The sequence below is a fragment of the Drosophila albomicans genome, chromosome X, assembly GCF_009650485.2.
Source record: "Drosophila albomicans strain 15112-1751.03 chromosome X, ASM965048v2, whole genome shotgun sequence".
NCBI lineage: Eukaryota > Metazoa > Arthropoda > Insecta > Diptera > Drosophilidae > Drosophila > Drosophila albomicans.
Genome location: NC_047627.2, coordinates 32,902,245 through 32,925,383, shown reverse-complemented (window position 1 = coordinate 32,925,383; position 23,139 = coordinate 32,902,245). Strand labels below are relative to the sequence as shown.

At 40.2% G+C, this 23,139-nt stretch overlaps 7 protein-coding genes across 7 annotated transcripts; 3 read left to right on the top strand and 4 right to left on the bottom strand.

Annotated features, from left to right (window-relative positions):
* Positions 1 to 922: 922 nt before the first annotated feature.
* On the top strand, positions 923 to 2,574 carry LOC117570309 (histone-lysine N-methyltransferase PRDM9). Its single transcript, XM_052003964.1, has 2 exons — positions 923 to 1,616; positions 1,681 to 2,574. The coding sequence occupies exons 1-2, from the start codon at positions 981 to 983 to the stop codon at positions 2,119 to 2,121; spliced, it is 1,077 nt and encodes a 358-aa protein (XP_051859924.1). The 5' UTR covers positions 923 to 980; the 3' UTR covers positions 2,122 to 2,574.
* Positions 2,575 to 2,814: 240 nt separating this feature from the next.
* On the bottom strand, positions 2,815 to 5,187 carry LOC117576590 (zinc finger protein 436). Its single transcript, XM_034261480.2, has 2 exons — positions 4,046 to 5,187; positions 2,815 to 3,990 (listed from the first exon to the last, which is right to left on the bottom strand). The coding sequence occupies exons 1-2, from the start codon at positions 4,928 to 4,930 to the stop codon at positions 2,971 to 2,973; spliced, it is 1,905 nt and encodes a 634-aa protein (XP_034117371.1). The 5' UTR covers positions 4,931 to 5,187; the 3' UTR covers positions 2,815 to 2,970.
* A 295-nt stretch (positions 5,188 to 5,482) lies between these two features.
* LOC117576602 (RING finger protein vilya) lies at positions 5,483 to 6,490 on the bottom strand. The gene is made up of 3 exons (XM_034261502.2): positions 5,989 to 6,490; positions 5,772 to 5,938; positions 5,483 to 5,691 (listed from the first exon to the last, which is right to left on the bottom strand). Exons 1-3 carry the CDS (start codon positions 6,379 to 6,381, stop codon positions 5,502 to 5,504), a joined length of 750 nt encoding a protein of 249 aa, XP_034117393.1. The 5' UTR covers positions 6,382 to 6,490; the 3' UTR covers positions 5,483 to 5,501.
* Positions 6,491 to 6,748: 258 nt separating this feature from the next.
* On the top strand, positions 6,749 to 7,715 carry LOC117566850 (neuferricin homolog). The gene has a single exon (XM_034246445.2). The coding sequence runs from the start codon at positions 6,804 to 6,806 to the stop codon at positions 7,626 to 7,628; it is 825 nt and encodes a 274-aa protein (XP_034102336.1). The 5' UTR covers positions 6,749 to 6,803; the 3' UTR covers positions 7,629 to 7,715.
* Positions 7,716 to 8,027: 312 nt separating this feature from the next.
* Positions 8,028 to 9,613, top strand: LOC117578221 (cobalamin trafficking protein CblD). Its single transcript, XM_034263595.2, has 4 exons — positions 8,028 to 8,255; positions 8,344 to 8,579; positions 8,641 to 8,969; positions 9,041 to 9,613. Exons 2-4 carry the CDS (start codon positions 8,366 to 8,368, stop codon positions 9,356 to 9,358), a joined length of 861 nt encoding a protein of 286 aa, XP_034119486.1. The 5' UTR covers positions 8,028 to 8,255; positions 8,344 to 8,365; the 3' UTR covers positions 9,359 to 9,613.
* On the bottom strand, positions 9,497 to 10,518 carry LOC117578223 (COMM domain-containing protein 3). The gene is made up of 2 exons (XM_034263596.2): positions 10,237 to 10,518; positions 9,497 to 10,180 (listed from the first exon to the last, which is right to left on the bottom strand). The coding sequence occupies exons 1-2, from the start codon at positions 10,412 to 10,414 to the stop codon at positions 9,717 to 9,719; spliced, it is 642 nt and encodes a 213-aa protein (XP_034119487.1). The 5' UTR covers positions 10,415 to 10,518; the 3' UTR covers positions 9,497 to 9,716.
* A 434-nt stretch (positions 10,519 to 10,952) lies between these two features.
* Positions 10,953 to 17,713, bottom strand: LOC117578219 (dihydropyrimidine dehydrogenase [NADP(+)]). The gene is made up of 6 exons (XM_034263593.2): positions 17,524 to 17,713; positions 15,033 to 15,150; positions 13,545 to 14,300; positions 11,426 to 13,483; positions 11,187 to 11,344; positions 10,953 to 11,119 (listed from the first exon to the last, which is right to left on the bottom strand). Exons 2-6 carry the CDS (start codon positions 15,075 to 15,077, stop codon positions 11,029 to 11,031), a joined length of 3,108 nt encoding a protein of 1,035 aa, XP_034119484.1. The 5' UTR covers positions 15,078 to 15,150; positions 17,524 to 17,713; the 3' UTR covers positions 10,953 to 11,028.
* Positions 17,714 to 23,139: the final 5,426 nt, after the last annotated feature.

The following is a 23,139-nucleotide window of genomic DNA, read 5'->3' as shown; positions in this document are numbered from 1 at the left end:
ATCGCAAATCAGCTGTCAGCTGACCAACGCTAACAAAGCCATCGTATGGCAACCAGTGCTGCCAGCTTAGCAATTTAGTTGCTAGATCTAGCAACTTTTCAAAAAGTTTGCAATTTTTTTTTTGAAAATGCTATTAGCTACAAATCTAGCAACTGAAGTTGAGCGTATATTCTCACAAATGAATATAGCAAAACATAAATTACGTAACTGTATGAGCCTTATAACATTTAATGCGATATTGCTTATAAGGTTAGTTTTGAGTTTAAACAATTGAAAATACGAGCCGATATAGCGGCAGGTTGCTAGTCTCGCTAGGAGACTCCTAACAGCTAGACCGTTGAGGCGATTGAAGCGTCAAGGTTTCGCCAAAACGTTAACCCAATCGTAAACTTCACATAATCTCCTTAAACTAATATGAGGTTTGGTTCAAAAAAATACATTTTTTACCTGTGTTGTTATAGTACTATTTTCTTCCTGCTGTACTGGTTCGATACTTAATAAAGAAGCTAGTTATATGAAAAAAAAAAAAATAATTAAAAAAAAAAATTTATATGTGTATTGGACTACATAGGCATGACAAATATTGCCATAATTATGTACTTCCCTACGAGTACTTAGTTAAAATTTCACGAAACGTAAAGTACACGGATTGTAAGGAAGCAGAAGAATTGGACGAAATTCTAAGTATTTTGTAATGTTAACAAAAGAAGATATTAAATCCTGTTTATTTAAATTTTTTTATTTTTAATTTCAATTTTTTATTGTCAAATTATTTAAAAATGTACATACTATTTGAAAAAGAACATTTAAAAGATTTAGCAATTTTTTTGACAATTTTTTTTATAATTTTTAGCAATTTTTAGCATTTTTTTCTTAAATCTAGCAACTTTTACTCCGGAGAATCTGGCAGCACTGATGGCAACGCTGCCACTTAGAGCTGTGTCTGTAAACACAAGACAAAATTTGGTTTGCTGCAAACAATGTCAACAACAACAACTTTGTCACATCAGGACATTATGAATGACGACGAACCGGATCCACGCAATTGTCGAACCTGCAATGTATTAACCACCCGCTACTTATCGCTATACGAGCCCTACACCCATGCCGGCGAACTGACAACGCTGGCAGCGCTGCTGAGCAACTGCGCCAACTTGGAGATTTTACAATCGGAGCGCTTTCTGCCCAGGCACATGTGCGAGCAATGTGTGGAGCTGCTACTGCAGTTCTGCGACTTCCAACGCATGGTATTGCGCACAGATTTCAAGCTACGCAAACGTCATGCGCATACCCAGAGAAAAGTGAATGCGCCGCAGTTGTCCAAGGGTTTGACAGAGCAGCAAATAGAGGAGGATGTGGCTGCTACTGCGGATGAATATGTGTATGTGCTGGAGGAGACCGTCGACAGCATAGTGTCCGAGCAGCGTCTCGATAGCTCGTCGCCCAAAGTGGAACTGTTTGAGGTTGACTTTGAGCCCGAAGAGAAGTATGTAGAGGAACAGCACGAACAAGAGGAGGAAGAAACTTCAATAGCAACAGTGAAGACAGAGGAAAGCAATATCAAACAACGCTCCCAGCATCGACGCAAATCCTATAATCCCGCTCTACAATGCCCGGTTAGACTTTAAGCTCAACTTTTATATGTATGTATATCTAACTCAAATTTTGTTTTATTTGTAGATGTGCAGCAAGCAGCTGAGCACGAGTAACTCCTTTAAATATCACATGCAATTGCATGGCGAGGATCGTCCCTATGTGTGCAACATTTGCGGCGATTCATTCAAGACACGCAACGCATACGATGGCCATGCAACGCTCCACAATCCCAACAATCCCAACAAATGTCGCACATGCGGCAAAACGTATCGTCAGGCCTCTTCGCTGCGCTCCCATCTGTTGAGCCACACCGGTGTCAAGCCCTTCACCTGCGACATATGCGGAAAGGGTTTAACACAGAAGTCCGGCTACAAGAAGCACATGCTGACGCACACGGGCGAAAAGCCGCACACCTGCGACAGCTGTGGACGCAGCTTCCGCTACTCCAGCAATTTGATTGCCCACAAACGTTCGCATTCCCGCAAAGTTGGTGCCGTCGATCAACAAAAGGAGCAGCTCGAATAATGCTATATATACGACTATATATATATATATATATATATATATATATATATATATATATAGTAGAAGAAGCCACCACGAAGCCAAAACTCTTCCACCTTATGAAAACCTTATGTACAAGTGATTAAGATTAGAATTCGGCTGGCACCGCATTTTCCATTTTGGATATTCATGCCCTGCGGCAAATTTAATATTAACATAGAATAAGTAAGGTACATTTTAATATTTTTTAAATGTAGAAATTCGAAAGATTTGACAGCGAAAGTTTTCCTTGTAATTTCACTTATTATTGTTGAAATTATTTTATCTTTTAATTTTGAAAGAGTTGTACTTTAATTGACATTTGCTACTAATATAAATCTTGTTAATTATTCTATGAATATTTCAATTTATACTTTTTTGATTGAAGTCTCTTTAGAATTTTACATATTTCCGCTACATTTAAATTCAAATGTTTATGTAAGCTATTGAAATTTATTTCTACTTTTACCCCAAATACTTTAACATTTAATTGAAATATTCCCATTGAATTTCACATGTTGTTTTTATTGCGTTTTTACATTGTACAACTAATTACAGCCCTTTGATTTTGTTTAATTATACATACTAAAATGTGAAACACACAAAAAACAAAAGCAAAAAACTATTTACTTGCATATTGCCGTTTTAATATCAATATTACAAGTGAAAATTAAAAAAAAATGAAATTGGTCAGCAGTAATTTGTATGATTTCAAATTTAATTAAAACCTTGAATGTTGTTATGTGTGCGCTTCTGTTGTCTGTTTTTTTTTATTCTAAAACTAAGCTTAGTGACTAGGAGAGTGTGTTGTGTGTGTGTGTGTGAGTGTGTTTAGAGCACTACAACAACCTTGGATGTGGACACCTGCTGATCGCTTACATCGGGCATTGCACTTGCGCTCATCACGGTGCGACGTCCAGCGACCGTTGTTAAACGTTCCGACTGCTGTTGCTGCGACGGCGACAATTGCGCTTGGGACTGTGCTGAGCTGGTGGTTGTGCCGCAGCCGCCGCCTCCGACGCTGCTGCTGATGGTGGCAGTGACGGGCGCCTCCTTATTGTGGACACGCATGTGGCTATTGAGGCGCTTCTTCGTTGGGAATGCCTTCATGCATTTGTCGCACTTGAAGGGCTTTTCGCCCGAATGCAATCGCACATGGGCATTCAGATTGCTGGTGAAGGTAAAGGCGCGTCCACAGATCGGACATTTGTGCGGCTTTTCGCCGGAATGCACAAGCATGTGCTTCTTGTAGCCAGACTTCTGGGATAGGCCAACGCCGCAAATCTCACAGGTGAACGCCTTCTCGCCCGTATGACTGATCTTATGTTGCCGCAACGAGGATGAATCATAGTACGCCTTGTCGCACAAATCACACGCATACGGCCGCTCCCCGGTGTGCGTCAGTTTGTGGCGACGCAGATGATCGAAGGCCGCATAGCTGCGTCCGCATTGATCGCATTTATACGGCTTGTCCTCGGCATGGGTGCGCATGTGTGCCGCCAGGCTAGAGGTGGTCCTATAGAAGCGTTCACAGATGTTGCACTGATGGGGCTTCACATTCGTATGCGTCATCATGTGCTCCTTATAGTTGCGCAGATGCTTCAGCTTCTTGCCGCACACTTCGCACGTGTAGAGCTTCTCGTCGACGTGGGAGCGCAGATGCTGATTGAGGCGACACTGTTGGCGGAACGCTTTGTTGCACACATGACACACATGGGGCAGTACTTCACCGCCAGCATTGCCAGTGGTTGCCTGCTGCTGCTGCTGGGAGGCGGAGACAACGATATTGCCGGACGTTTCATCCATCGAATCGTCAAGGTAATCTTCACCCTCCTCGCTATCGCCAGTCAACTAAAAAGCGCAACCTATTAGCAATTTCAATTGGCGGGCTGTAGTTCTTACTTACCAAGTGCTCCTCGCGCTCAATGTCCAGGATGTCATCGGCATCAACTTCTCCAATTACCTCATCGATTTGCTCTTCGCCCGATATGATGACCATCTGATCGTCGAGCATCTGCAGCTGCATTTGCTCGCTGACCATTTCTAGTTGTGGCGTCTCATCCATTACCTCAATGTCATCCTCAATGTCCTCCTCGGCCTCCAGTAGCTCCTCTTCCTCGGGTTCGGCCTCGGCCTCAATCTCCTCCTCCTCCACCTGGGAATCGTATTCACTTTTAATGGTCACATACTCAATGTCAGCAGGTTGAAAGTCTCCCAATGATTCGATGGCATCATCAGTTTCTGTGTCCAACTCATCCACCTCCGTCTCGGTGACCTCCTCGACCAAGTATTTCTGTCCCGGCTCCGGCTGTTGGTTGTATGCCTCCACAAGAGCGGTCACATGATGTGGGCCCGAGTTGCTGCCTTTCGCTGAGGCCACTGCTTCAGCCTCATTGGCGCCGTTGCCGCCCAGCAGCTCGATCACAACATATTCCTGATTGGCGGCGGCAGCGGCAGCACTGTTGCTGTTATTGTTGTTGTGGCTGCTATTGGCATTGTTGTTGTCCATCTCTTCGAGGCCCAAACGCAAAAGTTCGTCAGAATCGATGACCATGCGCTTGAAATTGAAAGCTTGCTCCAACAATTGCAAACAATGCATGCAAATGTGCTGTGGCATTGCGGCGCCATCTTCCGGCTCAAACGATAAGCTGGAGCAATAGTTGAGCATATTCGCCAGCGTTGTGCTGCCCTCGGGCCCAATCTCGAATTCATCCTGCAGCGATTTGAATTGTTTACATGCCCGGGTGCATGTGCGGCAATTTAACACCACGCCCGCTTTGTTGCCGCTCATCTTGATTGCATATGTTGTATATGTTGCGTACTTATTGCGAAATGACGTTTGGGTTTTGAAGTTTGTTTACAAACAATAACTAGTGCAATTTGTGCCAAAGCGCCGATTTTAATGCGCAACTTCTTTGCTATTTGCCATTCACGTGTGCTGTGTGAGTAAATTGAAAACACACACACCAAAATTGTATTGCAGTATTAAAACAGTCAGTCACACACACTCGTCGCTAGCGTTCGCTTCAAAATGGCGTGGCAAGTGACCAAACGAAGAAGAAGCAGCAGCCGCAACAGCACATGACAAACAGTGCTGCATAACCGCAATATTTTTAAATGTGACCCACGCAAAAATAATACTTTCCAAATTATACTGTATTTACAATTGGAGTATTGTAAATAAAAATTGAAAGTAATTAAAAATAATTATGGGAGCAGTAAACTTTTTAGATTCGCTTGGCGGAGTCCAAGAAACAGAAACAGCAGCACCAAATAACAGTGCTGCAAAACAGAAACATTTTCGAATGTAAGCCACATAAATTAACAAACACTCAATTACAATGTATTGGTATTATTAAGAATTACAATTCAAATGAATGATCATTATAATGTACAAAACTGGTAATGCCGTTTGATTCTTGATGCTTTTCCGGCTCAACGGATTCTGATCGTTTTCTCTTTATTTGCTGCATACTGTTGTTTGTTCTTGTTGTTGTTCTTCTGGATGCCGCCAACCTATCATTTGGCGAAGTCGTTCTTTGACGTATTATGCTAAAAAAGAAAGAGCATTTATTTTCATCATATATGTATGTACATATATAAATATCGATTAATGTGGGCAATAAACTAACCGCTGCTTTGCCTCCTCTTTGCGAAGTTGAGCCTGACGTTGCACTTTTTGTACCTGGAACTCGAGCTGCTTGCGTTCCATACGCAGCTGCTGGTGATCAAAGTAATGCTTACGAATGATTTTCTGCGCCAACTCCAAATCCTTATCCAATTTAATAACTTCCCTTTCCTGCAAAAAGGTTGTTGTAATAACGATACAGATCCACATATTTTCTTTACCTTTCTCACTATTTGCTGTTCGAGACTTTTTTGATGTGCTTTCTGAAAATTATCAATTTGTTCATGCTGCAAACCATCGTTCCATGGTGAAGGATGCAATAAGTCCTTGATATTTCTAGGCAACGCATTGTTCACCACGCGTGCTCGCACCAATCTTTTGCAGATGGGGCAAGTGTATGTAGCAGCATCTGCGGGAGTGCGTCCCAATTTCGCGGTTACACATTTATTACAGATGAAATGATTGCAAGCCAATAACAATAATGTATTCTCGCGATCCACGAAGTGCACAAAACAACAATTGCAGTGTATCCACATGCGCATTGCCCTATCCATATCAACCGGTTTATTTTCCTTATCCTTTTCCATATTAACATTTATGCTTTCCAATTTCATCAGTTTACAAACATCTTTTTCCAAGATCCGCCATCTTCATAACGGTTCGTAAGTGTCATTCACAATTTTGATATAAGGTAACCGCGATTGCTGCACAACAGCTGGTTTGTCTGTCACAACAAACAAATTTCCGATTTTACGCGGTGTGGCAACCTAAAACCCCATAAAATAGTTTTATTTTGGTATGCTGTTCATATATTAAGTCAGCAAATAGGTTTATTTAAATCTAATTACAAACTTAAAAAGTTAACCACAATAAATGACCAAATATATATTTACAATATTTAACTTAAATTGCTTAACACAAAAAAATGTGTGTGTGCTTGCTCATTAAATGAACAGCGTACTAGCCTTGGCACAGTTAATGTTCGTAAAGTATGTATTAGAGACGTATACATTAGTAAATAGCATTTTGCAGTAAAATGTTTGGTTTAAGTTATCGATTAGCTTTAATATTAATAATTGTGGCTGTGCTGGCGAAAGTTTACCAGCGACAAATTGTCGAGATATTTGAAATTGCAGCTGCGCGGTATTTAGACTACGCCACCACAAAGGATGGCGAAAGTGTCGCAGTTGAGTTTACAGAAACACGCGGCTCCGTTCTCCTCCTAACACCCGAAGAGTTGGCCACGTATAACGGGGAGCAAGGTCGTCCCATCTATTTGGCACTGCTCGGCGCCGTATTTGATGTGTCACGCGGCATTAAGCACTATGGACCCGGCTGTAGCTATAATTTCTTCGTAGGTCGCGATGCATCCGTATCGTTTGTAACTGGCGAATTCGAGAATTATGATCCCGAAACGGCGGATGATGTGCTCAGCTTGAAGGGAAGCAGTCTTCTTGAGCTGGCAAAATGGCAGCAGTTCTATGAAAAGGACTATGAGTACAAGGGCAAGCTGATTGGACGTTTCTATGACAAGAATGGCAAGGAAACAACATATCATCAAAAGTATCTGGCACTCTTGGATCAAGCTGAACGGGCAAAGGCCGAAATCGATGAGCTGCGCAACAAATATCCTGGCTGTAATATCGAATGGTCGGAAGCGAAGGGCACCCGCGTCTGGTGCACACCAACGAGTGGCGATGGCAAGCCAAGGGAGTGGAGCGGATTCCCAAGGAAACTATATAACCGCGACAATAAGAATTTCCACTGCGCTTGCGTCCCCGAAGCGGAGTTAGATGACCCCATGTTCAAATCGTACGACAACTGTGATCCAAGTGCTGACGAATGTTTTTATCGTGTGTAATGCCTTAACTTAATAATTGTAAGGTAGTAGTGTAGGTTTTTTTTGTAAATGATGACCAATAAAATTAAGTTAAAAATATCTCATTCATTTCTATTTTGGCTTTAAATAGTGATTGAGATATCTGGCAACGTTAACTAACTTAAAATCGAAAATAAGCTTATTGGTATATTAATACTGGGAATGATGATAAGAAGTGCTTTTTCTTCTTAATAGCAAATTTATTTTAAAAACAAATTCTCATTTTTAGATGAAAATTTAATTGTAGAATTCGTTAAAAAAAAAAACATAAAAATTGCTAAATAAATATATTATCAGGCAATTAATTTGAAAGTAGTATATTTGTCACATTTTTCGACATATTTAAAACTCGCACCTGTGGTCACGCTGGCAATTAACAGAACAACAACAAATACACGACAATAAAGACTGAAGGCTAGAGCGAGAGCAAAAACAAAAACAAATTATTTAATTTTCGACACTTAACCAAAAGGAATTTCAAATCAAGCAAACAAAATTGAACGTAAAATTATAGTAATATACAGATTTTCGCTCTTCTCTTCTTCTGCTCACAATTCGACTGATTTGGATGCCAGCACCAAAAACAAACAACCAACAATAACAATAACAGTAAGTATTGATAACATACGACGTACGAAGTGTGACCAGAGAGCGCCGAGGTCAATCTAATGCAAATTATTGCGCGTTTACCCAACAGAAGAGAAGCCTTGTGTGATATAATGTCGCGTACACTGAGTCGTTTATTTGGACGCTGTTTAATAAGCAATGCACATGCGAAGCCCCTGCAGGATAACACGATGCGCACCGTGCTCAGCGTTAAGCCAATACAAATCGCCTGCTCCTCCATCGTCTTCTACTCAAAGCGCAACGGTCCGCCGTCCGACGCGGGCGAGTCATTTAAAACTGTGACCAAGTCGCGCAGAGTCGATAATGGTAGGCAATCAAGTATCTACATATATGTTAGACGTAATATACTGACAAATTTGGCATGCAGATGACACGAACATCTTGGAGGGCGAACCTAATTGGGAGCTGACATCGAAGCGTCACAATCGCTTTTATTTACCAAATGCCATTGGACCCGCCTGGCAGGGCGACACATCGACCGTCGGTTTGATGGAGCCACTAGCCCAACTAGTCAATTTTTTCAAGGACGACAATGTGGATCGATCACGCCTAGAGTTTTCGTGCTGTCAGTGTCCAACATTGATACGCGACTCAATCTTTGAGCTGTTTCCAGTGCGTGCAATTGGACAGCGCGATTATGCCATCACACTGCTCACACTCAGCTACGAGGGCGACATTGAACAAGGCGCAGCCAAGGCAAATTTCAAACTATCTTTACCCACTTATTTATCACGCTCATTAACGCCTCTTTCTTAATGTTTTAACAGTTTGTGCTGGCCGCTAGAGAAATAAGTGATCGCTTAATGTCATTGGGCTACTGGTCGGACTTTTTGAATCCGTTCAGCGGACGACCATATTTTCTGCCACGAGATGCCTCCATATTGTACAAACAAGACTCACGCTTTCGTGGCGTCAATATGCGATTATCTAATTATAATGACTGCGTCCTTATTGCGCCCGAGGAGAATGACAAGACATGTTTCTCGGGCACCATCTTTTGCACAGCGCCCAACAATTATCCCATGCTGGTGGAGCTGCTAGCGCCCACAGAGTTTCAAATGCGCGTGGCACCCGATCCCGAATGACACAACACTGCAACAAGCAAGGCGACTACATAGTTTTTAGTAGTATAATTTCAAATTCAACACACCTAGTGAGAATTATCATCAATCAACAGCAGCATGAGCAGCAAGAGACGATAAACTAATTGAAAGACGAAGACGTTGACGTAGCCGTAGCCGTTTAGTGATTGACAACTGTGTTAATTGTCAAGTTATTTGTTTTCTTTTGGACTGTGTACACACAACATTAAAATTGAGACATTTTGCGTACGCATAATACATGATCTAATCTAGTAAACAGTAGTACTATATATATGTATGTATGTATAATATTGTATATATAAACATGCAATTTTGTGATCTATTCAAGTCAATTTGAGATTTAAGTGATGGCCACCTGATTGCAGTGTCTTTCAATGTCCTTTAGCCGATTAATCAGCGAATGTAGCTCCTCGGCATTGCACATGAACTCCACAATGGTGACACGCTCGCCGCTACTCTGGCGATACTGCCCCAGATTGATGTGGAAATGCGGGGCACCACTGCTACTGCCGGAAGTCGAGGATTTCACATCGCAAACGATGCGCCACTGCACATCGGTGATGTGTGGAAAATTGTGACCCAACTGCAGTTGACGCAGCACCAGCTCCTTGCGATTGTCCTCATAGACGCGTGTCAGCTCATCCAGTGCGCTGGCATGTAGCCCATGAGCTTCAAGCTGCTGGCGCAGCGTTCCACTGTCCCATCCATGTTTGGTGGCTACCGCATAGAGCGTGACTACAGCATATTCACTCTGTTTGGCGCTGGCAGCATTCGTTGCGTATATTTCTGGCACTGGTGCAATAACTACGAGCAGCAGATATTACAATCATTGTTTCAGAGTGGGTGTGTATGTTGCTTACTTGCATCTGGATGGAGCGTCAATTTCATTGAATTGGCAATAAGTGTTTTGCTGATGGCTGCGTTTAGTGTGGTGCCCAGATTCTGTAGACCGGCCACAACTGTGGCGGAGAGCAGGCCACTGTTGTTGGCATCTTCTGAGTTTGCGTTAGATGTGGAAGACTGCGTTGCGGTGGCCATATGAACAAATTACAAAATTTTGCAGCCGCGGTAAATGAAAATATTCCAAATAATAATAACAAACAGCTGATTATTTGTCATTCGCACTGCACGCTAGCACATCAACAGAGTAGTGCGATTCGATAAGTTATCGGCAAATATAGTTTGAAAATCATAATCAGCTCAACATAGTTATGGGGTAAAATATCGCAATTTTTTAGTTTTTCATGGAAGTTTAATCAATGGGAGCATAATAGTTGAATATGGCAAAAAAATGTTTTAAATGAGATCTAGATTTCAGCATACAATAGGGCTAGTATATATTATCGGCGATAAAGCGTTTTTGGTCACACCCGGCTAGAAAAAACAGTTAGTTCGAAAAAGTTCTTTCGGAAAAAAAACGCGTTAAAGAAAAAAGTGATTCATTAATTTGTAGTTTAAATTGCATAAATTCATTACTTGCCTGCAAAAATATTGATTTTCCTCGTATAACAAATCGAGGACATTTGAAGTGATTTAAAAAACAACAACGGAAGAAAGAAAGAACGGCATATACATATGTATTTTGTAATGCTTCTAAAATTGTTTATTAGTTATTAACCTCGGAGTGCTTTTACGTGTACAAACAACAATATCTATTGACTTGGGCTAAGGGCATGTGTGTAGTATGTTGTCTTCTGCTCCAATCCGCGCTTGATGACATGAGGAATTTGCTTGGGCTCCATACTACAAGAAAAAAAGTTTTTTTTTTTTCATTAACAAATCGTAACGGTACAATTTCAAGTTGCTTTACCGTATGCAATCGATGATGGGACAGACAGAGACGCACAGTGTGCAGCCGGTGCAGTCGTCGTTGACGTGTGGCAAGTGTGTGTCCTTGTCGAACTCAATGGCTTGATAGCCGGAATCAGCGCACGTCATATAGCACTTGCCGCAGTTGATGCACATGTCCTGCATATGAACGAAGAAGAGAACAACAACAGTTGCACGAATTAAAAGAGTAAGTACAAGAAAGAGACAACAACTACTCACGTCATTAATGAGCGCCACCTTCTGTTGCTTATTGTCCAAACTCTTATAGGCGCCAATGCGTGGCAGTGCAGCGCCCACAACGTCCGCCACCTTGGGCGCCGCCTTGCTGGGCTTGTCAGCGATGTCGCCATTTGTTTGAGCTGCCTGCTCGGCATCCCAGAAGGCGCCCTGCTTTTTGCGCAAGTCCGACAATTTGATGTCGCGCTGCTTTTGATATGGACCAAAGAAGCCCAATGTTTTGTTGCTGCCCTCGCCCGTCAAATGCACCACCGGCTTGCCCTTCTGATGCACTGGCGTTGGCGGCGATTGGCCATCCCAGAAGGCGCCATTCACTGGTGCCGGATTCGCCTTAAGGTAGAGCAGCGCCCGCAGGCTGCTGCAATAGTCATCGATGACGGTGAAATCTTGATTCTGCACCGACGAACAGATCTGCAACACTGTGGCGCCCGCCTGCAAAAATTGCAATGCCACCTCACCGGAATCGATGCCGCCAATGCCCAGAATAGCGAATCCTGGCAACTTGCGCGCGATCTCGGAGACGGCACGCAAACCAATGGGACGCGTGGCATTGCCCGAGACGCCGCCATATGTGGTACGTTGCTCCTTGCCGATGGCTGGCCAAGCGGTGGCATCCGCCTTCAGACTCATCAGACCCTGCACCGTATTGATGGCGGAACCGCCATCGGCACCACCGCGCTGAGCGGCCGCCGCAATCGAGGTGATGTCTGTGATGTTGGGCGTTAGTTTGATGAAGAACGGCACCTTGACGGCACGGCGCACCCAGCGCGAAATGTCCTCGACAAGCTTCGGCTCCTGGCCGCAAGCCAATCCCATGCCACTCTCACCCATGCCATGGGGACACGATAAATTCAGCTCGAGCGCATCGGCACCGGATTTCTCCGCTGCGGTGGCCAGCTCCGTCCAGTCAGCCTCGTTGTAGCTGCACATGATGCTGGCAATGATGATCTTCTCGGGAAAGTCGCGCTTCAGCTCGCCAATGGAGCGCAACCAGTACTCAGCACGTTTCTCCGAAATCAGCTCAATGTTGAGGAAGCAGCCCTGCTGTGGCCCATAACGATAACCGGACGTGGTGCCGCGCACAATACGCGGCGAGACATTCGTCACCAGATCCTTGTCGAGACCAAATGTCTTGGTGACCACAAATCCCCAGCCCTGCTCGAAGGCGCGTCTAATCATAGCCGCACTTGTGGTGGGCGGTGCAGAGGCCAAGCCGAAGGGATTCTCGAATTTCAGGCCGCACATCTCCACAGATATATCGACGGCATCAATGTCGGTGTAGAACAGGGGCAAAGCCGCTGGCGTATCGAGGGGCAAACCCTGCAGCTGACAGTGAATGCTCCAGGCAGCCACCTTGCCATCGTTGACCGACTCGACGGTCGTGTTGGCCACGCCAGCCAAATCGCCGCCCAGGAACACTTGTGGCACACTGCTCTGCATGGTCTGGCGATCGACCACCGGCAAACCGGAACGGAATTGCAAAGGAGCCAAGGCATCACGCACCTCGACATCCTGCAGTCCCGAACCGAAGGCAGAGATGACAAAGTTAGCCTTCAAACGCACCGTTTGCTCCTCATCCTCCACCCATTCGTCCTGATCGTTCTGCTCGGTGCGACAGAACTCCATGGCCGTTATCTGTCCATCCTTGACAATCACCTTGCGCGGACTCAAGTAAGGCATCAATTCGCAGCGTTCTTCGCGTGCCAAATCCACCTCCTCGGGCACGGCACGCACACCCGTTGTGCCCTTGCGGAAGACGACAAAGACACGTCGAGCGCCGCAACGCAGCGCCGAGGTGGCGCAATCGAAGGCGGTGTCACCGGCGCCGAGGACAATCACATTGCCATAGAACTTGGGCAGAGCCTGGCCGGATTTGCAGGCGCAAAGTCCAGGCTTTGAGCCATCGGAGACCAGCGGCAAAAAGTTCTTGGAGCTGTAGAAGCCCGCGGCAATGTCCAGACCATTGAACATCGGTTCCAGCTTGGGTTCGGGCAGACCAATGCCCACATAGACAGCATCATGTCCCGACGACAGCAAACCCTAAACAAAAGAATGGAATATGATTGATTGCAAGAGAAGGATTCGCAATATTATCACTCACATTGATGGTCAAATCCTTGGTGCTGAGTGCACGATTCAGTTCGAACTTCACACCCAAATCCTTGACGAGATCAATCTCAAAGTTGACCACATCGATGGGCAGACGATACTGCGGAATCTCAGCGGCGCTGAGGCCACCCAAATAGCTGCGTCGCTCATAGATCGTGATGTCCTCGTAGCCCAAACGCGCCAGGAATGTGGCGCAGGACAACGATGCCGGTCCGCCGCCCAGCAGGGCGATCTTCTTGTTGGGCTGCGCGAGCTTTGGCTGATGAGGCGACCGCCGTTGATGGACGCCCATCTGCTTGAACACATCGGTGGCAAATTGCTGCAGTCCTCCGATATTAATCGGTCCCGCCTCGGATGCCTGCAAATTGCAGCCGCCCACGCACAGATCGGAGGTGGGACAAACCATACCGCAGGTCAAACCGAGCGGATTGTCCGAGAAGATGGCCTTGGCGGCGCCATAGAAATTCTTGTTGGCAATGCACGAAATGAAGTGCTTAATGTCCAGCTGAGTGGGACACGATTTCTGGCACGGTGCGTCCGCGCACTTGAGGCAACGGGACGCCTCCTCGAGAGCGCCGCGTTCCGACAACGTTGTGTGCTTAATGTCCTCAAAGTTGTTGGCCAACGTGGTGCAGGGCGCAGCCATATGATCCGCATTGCGCTTCCAGTGCTTCTTGTTCTCCTTCGTCTGCTTCGTGGGCACCACACTGCAATGCGTCTTCACGCGAGGATTCAGTGCCAACAGATCCTGCACAAGGAAAGACGAAAAGGTAAATTTGCATTCAATTAATTCCGTCGTTCCGTCTGTCCGCTTATTGCGTTTGTAATTATTTCCTCAATATTAAAGCTAAATTTACAAAACTTTAAGCCGATGTTGCATTTTACTACAGCTAATATATATGTGAATTCTAGTAAGATCGGTTTACTATATTCCATAGAAATTCGCAAATCGGAAATTAAGTTTGTAAGAAACTCTTTCCATGTTTATAGAATTCATTACATGAAAAGTTGATCGTTTAAACAGCTGCTAATTACTTGTATTTCATAATTATAGAGGTATTAATATCTAAACATCTGTGTAAATATTTAGATATAGTTTGGGTTTTCATAGTAATCAAAGAGTATTATCATAGCACTTTTCTTTACTTTTTTTTCACTTTCATTTATTGTATGTTGTTTGCCACTTTCAATAATCTTTCTTTCTCTTTTGTCAGTTTAGTTCACTTCTTTTATTTATGTTAAAATGACAATAATTTTGCACAGTGTAGTTAATGGCAATTGGTATTTGGTATTTGGATAATAATCAAATAGTATTATCAGCTACTATAGCAAAGTTTCCACTTTAAAGTTATTTACAACATTCAATAAGCTTTCATTCTCTTCTGTCAGTTTAGTTCGGTTCTTATATTTATTTGAAAATGTTGTCTGTACTTGTAGAGCATTCATTTTGCGCAGTGTAGTTAATGGCAATTGGACCTACCTCAATGTCGGGCGTGTCTTTGCTCAGCAAGGCCGGTGGACTCATCTTCAGGCTGTTTTGGGATGTTTGGGGTGATTGACTGGACTTGGCTTCCTTATTTTATTTTCTTGAATGCGATCTGTTGACGAGTACGAGTATTAAGAGATTTCGATTATTAAATGCGACTGATAGTTGGTTGGTCGTCACAGTTTCACAGTTGCTGATGTGCGATGTAGTATATAATGTGTATATGGAGCAGATCTAATCGCGGCCAGGGGTCTTATAGTACAGTATGTATTCAGTTGTGTTATCATCGAACTGGCGTGGTCCGATGCTCGGAACACTTGAAAGATTAACGCGTTTCTAGAGTTCGCCCTGTGGCGGCGCTTGCCAACCAATTATTTGTTGTATCTATGTGCATATATAGACACCACAAATACTTAATACATATAAGTTTACGAGACTAAATATGTGTGTATGTATTTATTGCGTATATAGTTTGTTTTTTTTTCTCATTTTTTTGGGTTGAGGGTAAGGCATACGCATATGTTAGCTGTGCCCATATGTTTTTGAAGCGTCGTCTTATCATTTAACTGTCAAGGTTAATAAAGATTGTGTGTTTTCTGTCTGTGTGTGTGTGTGTGTGTGTGTGTGTGTGCCACGTCTTTTAATAAACTTTTTATGCCTCCTTCTACTGTGTGTGTGTGTCCACCAAACCCCCCATAAATAATAGCGCCACCTGCAATTGCCTTCGCAACGAACTGCGAATACTCTTCTCTTATCGCGAATACTTTCATTGTTAATTTATAGTATTTTTTGTATTCCTATTGTTTTGCTTATTTACTTTCTTTTATTCTTATTGTTTTGCTGCTTTACTTTAGTTCTTTAATTCTTATTGCTTTATTAGTTTACTTAATTTATTCTATTCTTATTATTTTACTACTTTACTTTATTGCTTTTATTCTTATTATTTGTTCTACTTTACTTCATTTCTTTTAATCCTATTGTTTTGCTAATTTAATTTATTTCTAACTCAGTTTTTTCCTTTTTTATTTTCAATCAAACATCTTCAAATATGCATCTCTTAACTTGTTATTGGTTTTCTCTATTCCAAACTAAATATCTTATCTTGATCTTTATTTAAGATTGTTCAATTTGTGTGTAGCATTTCATTGGACTAAATTGCATTAGCAATTTATATGCTATTGTGATACACTTTATCAAAATTTAAATATTTGCGCTTATCTTTAATTACTTTCTTATTCTGAGAACTGTTTTGCAAACTCTTTTTAATCTAGTGTCGAATATAGATAACTCGCTTTCTATAAAGATCAATTAATGATGTTTACCCCTAAATGTTGCTTATGTTTGCATGAATCATTTATTATTTTTTTTTTTAGAATTTTCTTTGTTTTCTTTATATGATGGGTGCTCTTTTTTTGGATAGGTCATGAAAAGCAAAACTTCCTCAATTGATAAGACACACTAAGTGTATGGATAGACGACTTGTGTGCAATACCTTTCCATTTAAGTAGAATGCAATTTGAAGTGTATAATGCAAGTACCAGGAATATTATCACATCAGAATGTTAACAGACACTTGCTTGCTTTCATTGTTGATTTTGTAATCGTAATGCTCCACGTGCAGCCCCCATAAATAAAAAAAAAATAAATAAATTAAGAGACTTAGCAGCTCATGAATCAAAACATATTATTGTTTGTTACGACTAGATAGATAGATTAAAGGGGATTGAGGAGGTGCGCTATAGTGCGACGTCATTTCACATCACTAACTACAGTGAAGAGTGGCAACATTGCGAAAGTTTCAATAGGATTAATTTGGAAGAGCTATTAACAGCAACTGATACATAATTGAGTCGAAGGCCCCAGCAGCCAGTACTCTCTTTTCTATTAAATTTAGTATTCAATACTAGATTTAATATAATAAATAGATAACTGATACACAATGAAGATTGGCAACATCGCGAAAGCTTCGATAGGATTAATTTAGAATAAAGCTTTTGACACTAAATTATGAAAGCTTTAAGCTTCGTGTACTCTTTTGCGATGCTTCACTGTATTTGAAAACAACAGCCAGCAGCAGCAGCATCATTATCAACATCAGCTGAACATTTAAACTTTTAGCAAAGACGCCCATTATCAGCATCAGCTCTATCAATATTCGAATTTCAAGTTTCATTTTCGATTTCGTTGCTAGTTCTCGATTGCGATGCGATGCGATTGTTGTGTTGCGACATCGAGAGTCTCTCGTACCTCACACAAAGTATCACAGAACTAGTATGCTAATATGATAATAATACGATTATGAATTCAAAATTCATATTCATATTCATTTTATTTTTATGTTTTGCGGCCACCGGTTGAAAAATGTTCAACAATTCTGGTCTAACACTTAACGAACATAAAATAGATTCATGTTAATTGATTGAACAATTTCGTTTAATTTTTCTGGGTTGCGGTCAATTTTAATTGATTAGTTGAAAGAACAAACCTTTATGCTAGATTCGATTTTTTCTTTTTAGCGATTCTTTGCACTTGTGCACTCGGAAAATCAAAAAAAAAAAAAGTCCAAAGTAGTTGTAACAGAAAAAAACTAGTTTTGTGTCGTTGTTTTGATTACGATTATTTTGCACGAATTCAAACGGAAAACAGAAATCGGTCTTCACACTGGAAACGCACAATTCCAAATGATTTTTGCGTTAGAAACGCTTTGTTGAAAACTATGGAAACGTTGATGTTGATTGGGCGTCGCCGTCAACGTCGACGTCAACGTCGACGTCGGCATTCAATATACGGTTATCTACGCACACACACACATACATTAGATACACATACAGCCCTAGACAAACAAATATGGAGCAAAATATTTGCTCTGGTCTTAGTATTTGTATTTGTATTTGTGATCGTAAATGATCGCAATATCGATAATGCTGCAAAGCTTTGCAATGCTTCAAAGCTTTTGCTATGCATTTGCTTAAGCTTGCAATGCGCGCCAATCTTTCGTTCAAATAGCGTAGAGATCATTTTGAAAAGATTCGTCAAGTTTTTTCTATTCAACGAAGAAATTTTCTGCTGGTCCGGTAGCGCTTAACGCTTAATTGCAAAAGTAGTGTGACCAGACTGTTAAATTTACATTGTTTTTCGTTGAAACTTTAATTCAAATCAAAATTTAATTTGATTCACGGTCGCAATTTATTTATATTTTTAAGTTATATTTTCAATAAAAATCATATTTATTTACAAAGATTAACTATTCCTAAAATTAACACTAACACTATTACTAAAGCACTGGCGGCATTGGATTAAAATCTTATATCATGTGCATTTGTTACTATGAAATGCAGCAGCCATAATTATCTGTCATTTATTACTTTTACAATTTGAGAATCTCTGAGAAGGAGTTGCATATGCACTAGTTAATTTAAATATTTCAGTTAAAGTTAAATTTAAAGATAAAGTTGAAGTTGAAGTTAAAGTTTTATATTTCTTGTTCGAATACAGATATTTTACGATTGATAGTGATGAATACTATATAGCTTGTCTTATATCTTATCTAGGAAAAGCTCATAACGAGCAAAAAAAAAGAAGAAGTAAATTTCAATTGAATTCGTCAAATGAACAATTGGAGAATCGCAGAGTAGAGAGTGATATGTTATAAAACTATTGTGTATATGTGAATTGATAGAAATTGTAGCCATAACAACTTTGTTTCACAAGAAAATAATTTTTACGAAAAAGAAAATGATGCATTTGACAAAATTCTAAGAACAGTTTGCTTTTATTACATTTACAATGTGGCTGAGATAAATCCGATTATTGATACGTTTTCAAAATCAAATTGTACTTGCAATATAATTTACGGAATTACCCAAAATTCGAATGTCAGCGGAAGGAAGCACTACTGAAAGCTTAATGTGAAAAATTGCCCATTTCAAATGTCAATTTAGAGGACAAACAATGTATGTATCATATATGTTAGTATGTGTATGCACACATACATATAGTATTTAATGTAGATCATGCAGAGATCGTTGCAGTTTTTAAGTACACTGCACTGGAATGTGAAATTGTGGCCCACCCACCGGCAACAGCAGCAACAGCAACAGCTAATGCCAAAAATTTATGGGCACTTTCTCGGTGGTATTGGTATTGGCCATGTTCATTAAGAAGGCATAAATTACATGCGGTTCGGCCATGAGAAGTAAATCAAACCGTAAAATGCGCATTTCATTATTATGTATGTATATTGTACATATGTATGTATGTACATACTACGCGTACTTAACGCTTGCGATTAGTTAGCATGCAACCGTGTCGAAAATAAATTACAACAGAAATTCAAACAATAATAAACAAAATGTTTCGCTTCATGAATATTTCAACAATGATTTCCGTTTCCCTTTTGCCGGTCGATCGATCGATCCGAACGTCGATCCTATGTCACAGCAACTATACAATGCAGACCATCACATTAATTATCATTTGTGCTTTAATGGCTTAGCACATAATTAAATAAAGCATATAACCTGCTCAGTGCTCAGTGGCGCCATCTGTTTCTCGTTATTAGTGGTCAAAGTATGCCATTACTTTTGGCTACTTTACTTTGGAGGAAGGCGTTGTCCAAATAAGCAAGCTATTTATTATTATTAAATTCAAATTGTAGTCGGCAGTTAAGTTTACCGATTGAAGACGTGCAAATTCATTTTTCAAAAACCTAAGTTTATTTAAATTACCTGGTAAGAAAGGTAAAACTAAAAATATACCATTAGTTATATTTGGTGTTTTGATATAGTGTGACATTCAAGTGCGAAATATACCAGAGTTGAGTATACTGCAAACATACTTAAAATATATCATGCATTATATTTGGTATATTGACATAGTGTTGCATTCAAAATATATTATAGAGTGCAGAATATACCTACCTAAGTTTATTGAAATTACATGGTAACAAAGGTAAAATTGAGTGTGCTCGACTGTGACATACCCGCTGCTCATTTTGATTAAAGCAAAACACAAAAATACTAAAAATATACCATTAGTTATATTTGGTGTTTTGATATATAGTATACCATGACGTGCAAAATATACCGCAAACATACTTAAAATATATCATGTACTATATTTGGTATATTGACATACTGTTACATTCAAAATATATTATAGAGTGCAGAATATACCTACCTAAGTTTATTGAAATTACATGGTAACAAAGGTAAAATTGAGTGTGCTCGACTGTGACATACCCGCTGCTCATTTTGATTAAAGCAAAACACAAAAATACTAAAAATATACCATTAGTTATATTTGGTGTTTTGATATATAGTATACCATGACGTGCAAAATATACCGCAAACATACTTAAAATATATCATGTACTATATTTGGTATATTGACATACTGTTACATTCAAAATATATTATAGAGTGCAGAATATACCTACCTAAGTTTATTTAAATTACCTGGTAAGAAAGGTAAAATTGAGTGTGCTCGACTGTGACATACCCGCTGCTCATTTTGATTAAAGCAAAACACAAAAATACTAAAAATATACCATTAGTTATATTTGGTGTTTTGATATAGTGTAACATTCAAGTATACCATGACGTGGAAAGTATACCAGAGTTGAGTATACTGCAAACATACTTAAAATATATCATGTATTATATTTGGTATATTGACATACTGTTACATTCAAAATATAGTATCGTAGAATAGCATAATATACCACAATAAAGTCCGTAGTAAGTAGGCGTATTTCTTAACTAACTTCTACAATTTGTACTCGATTTTTATCGATGTGCTCAAGCGAAAGTGGGCGTGGCGAAGTATGAAACAAACTAGATCTACCAGCAAACATAAAAAGTGCTGTCAACAAAAATTATAGCTCTATCTTTTATAGTCTCTGAGATCTGGTTGTTCATACGGACAGACAGACGGTCAGACGGACGCTGATCAAGAATATATTATATATATAGGAGATACCTCCCTCTGCCTGTTTCATGGTGGCACAAAGTTATAATACCCTTCTACCCAATGAGTAGCGGGTAAACAAATTTAGAGACTTCTCAGCTTTTTTTTTTTACAAAAAGTGGCATCGCAATTTGTAATATTTGTGCTAAATTTGTGGTGCTTCATTAGTCTCGAGATGGGGATTGGAATGTTCCTTTATAATCTGTAGGTATATTTATAAATAAATACATGCTGAAAATCAAAATACGATTGCCGATGAGTCGAGCACATAAAAAGGCGACTCAAATATGCATAAAAAAAAAACGTGAAGAAAAAAACGAAAAGATTGTGTCAACAGTTCTTGAAGTACTATAATATATTGCCGTGGGCAATTAAAATATGCGAAGAGATATACTCGTATGCCTTATAATCACATCAAAATCTGCGCAGGCACCAAAAAACAATAAACTGCCATAAATATTTGCTATAACAAAAGCAATAACATCAACAACAACAGGACGAAAATCAGAGCAGCCGCCAAACAAATTTGAGAGCTTCGAAATCGTAAATAAAACTATAATAAAAATTGCAATAAATTATGCCACATATAGAATGACGATCTGCACAATCTAGAATTGTGTGCGTGTATCTATCTATCTATATTACTATATGTATTTAGATCTCTTCATAGATACAATATCTATCAACCTGTGTGTACACGCATCGCGCCAATCTTTTTGATCATCAACCAACATTCTGATCATCATCGTCATCTTCTAAGGCATGTCTGTCCACTGTCCACTGTCCTCTGTTCTCCATCTTCTGCCCGCCTGCGCGTCTCCTCCAGAACATTGTCGCACATGCTGCCTAATCACAAATTGCTTTTAGCCTAAACAGCAAATGTGTTGAGGGGGAAGGCCGAGCAAATTGGTTCACATTGCTCTTCGGGCAGTTGATTAATGAGAAGCCATCGCTTTACCAAGACTAATCCACAACGAGCTTTGATATGACAGCTCAAGTACGAACATTATCATTTTATCACTGCGTAATGTAGGGCGAAATCTATTACAATGGGCTGTAAATAGTCGTGTTCAACAAGGCAGAGCTATAAATATAATCGCTTCTACATATATGTGTGATAGTGTGTTTTATGTACTATCTACCTCTTATCTTTCGAATGTTTTTGCAATTCAATATTGTAGACAATTAAACATTTCGAGTTTTCTTCTTAAACATCATTTAAAATTGCAATCAATCGTCGATTCAATATTCTTAGTAGCTCTGTGAATAAGGAATTTTATTATTAGTATAAATTCCATTCTTCATTATATTTAAATTTATTACTCGATTTATTGCCTAATCTTAATTTTGGAAATTCCTTTATGTAATAAGCATTTAATATATAAATATCGATTCGAACTGTTATCGACTTTAAAGTTAAGAAGTTCGGCTCCACATATTCTGATCTAAAGAAGAACTTATAAAACTAAAATACGAAAGTATTTAATTATATATTTTGCTTGTTTGGTGTAGTACATAAATGTATTACAACTAACTGCTTCAAGATGAATCTTAATTGTTTCAGAAATTTCATTCCATTATTGAACTTTTGATCATTGCATCTGCTGCAAGGATATTGTGTGTGATCTTAATGTGATTACGAATTAATTTAGCCATAAAGCTGCCAGATTTAGCATAAAATAATCGTGTAATTCCCATATTTTAATTCTCGCCAAAAAGAAATTTCATTTTAATGGGCAATTTAGTCGAGCAAGATGAACTAAAAACAAAAATAATATTTAAGCCAGCGTAGCAAATATTTATTACACGTTGCAACCAAAGTGTACTCTGTGTGTGTGTGTGTGTTTGTAATATTTTGTGTGGGTGTGCGTGTGTGTGTTGTTGTTGTCGGTTGGCTTAGCCGCAGATTGTGTATGATGCACAGAGGTATAAATATAGTATAGTAGTACAGTATACCGCATTATAAACGGGGGCCGTCGTCGTCGTCGTTGGCGACCCGAAAATAGATGCGGCCGCCAACTTTTTAACGGCCTGCAACTTTTTATGGCAAATAAAACAAATGTTAACAAATCAAATGAAAATCTAAATGCGAGAAATGAATTTCTGAAAACTTGAAAATTTCTCATTTTTTTCG

Coding starts and splice junctions, on each gene's coding strand:
- LOC117570309 (XM_052003964.1), top strand. CDS start 981: ATGTCAACAACAACAACTTTGTCACATCAGGACATTATGAATGACGAC. Junction 1,617..1,680: donor ATCCCGCTCTACAATGCCCG/GTTAGACTTTAA, acceptor TTTTATTTGTAG/ATGTGCAGCAAGCAGCTGAG.
- LOC117576590 (XM_034261480.2), bottom strand. CDS start 4,930: ATGAGCGGCAACAAAGCGGGCGTGGTGTTAAATTGCCGCACATGCACC. Junction 3,991..4,045: donor TTGAGCGCGAGGAGCACTTG/GTAAGTAAGAAC, acceptor TGCGCTTTTTAG/TTGACTGGCGATAGCGAGGA.
- LOC117576602 (XM_034261502.2), bottom strand. CDS start 6,381: ATGAAATTGGAAAGCATAAATGTTAATATGGAAAAGGATAAGGAAAAT. Junction 5,939..5,988: donor AACAGCAAATAGTGAGAAAG/GTAAAGAAAATA, acceptor ACCTTTTTGCAG/GAAAGGGAAGTTATTAAATT. Junction 5,692..5,771: donor AAAGAGGAGGCAAAGCAGCG/GTTAGTTTATTG, acceptor TTTCTTTTTTAG/CATAATACGTCAAAGAACGA.
- LOC117566850 (XM_034246445.2), top strand. CDS start 6,804: ATGTTTGGTTTAAGTTATCGATTAGCTTTAATATTAATAATTGTGGCT.
- LOC117578221 (XM_034263595.2), top strand. CDS start 8,366: ATGTCGCGTACACTGAGTCGTTTATTTGGACGCTGTTTAATAAGCAAT. Junction 8,580..8,640: donor GTCGCGCAGAGTCGATAATG/GTAGGCAATCAA, acceptor TTTGGCATGCAG/ATGACACGAACATCTTGGAG. Junction 8,970..9,040: donor TTGAACAAGGCGCAGCCAAG/GCAAATTTCAAA, acceptor ATGTTTTAACAG/TTTGTGCTGGCCGCTAGAGA.
- LOC117578223 (XM_034263596.2), bottom strand. CDS start 10,414: ATGGCCACCGCAACGCAGTCTTCCACATCTAACGCAAACTCAGAAGAT. Junction 10,181..10,236: donor GACGCTCCATCCAGATGCAA/GTAAGCAACATA, acceptor TGCTGCTCGTAG/TTATTGCACCAGTGCCAGAA.
- LOC117578219 (XM_034263593.2), bottom strand. CDS start 15,077: ATGAGTCCACCGGCCTTGCTGAGCAAAGACACGCCCGACATTGAG. Junction 14,301..15,032: donor AAGACACGCCCGACATTGAG/GTAGGTCCAATT, acceptor TTCCTTGTGCAG/GATCTGTTGGCACTGAATCC. Junction 13,484..13,544: donor CCAAGGATTTGACCATCAAT/GTGAGTGATAAT, acceptor TCTTTTGTTTAG/GGTTTGCTGTCGTCGGGACA.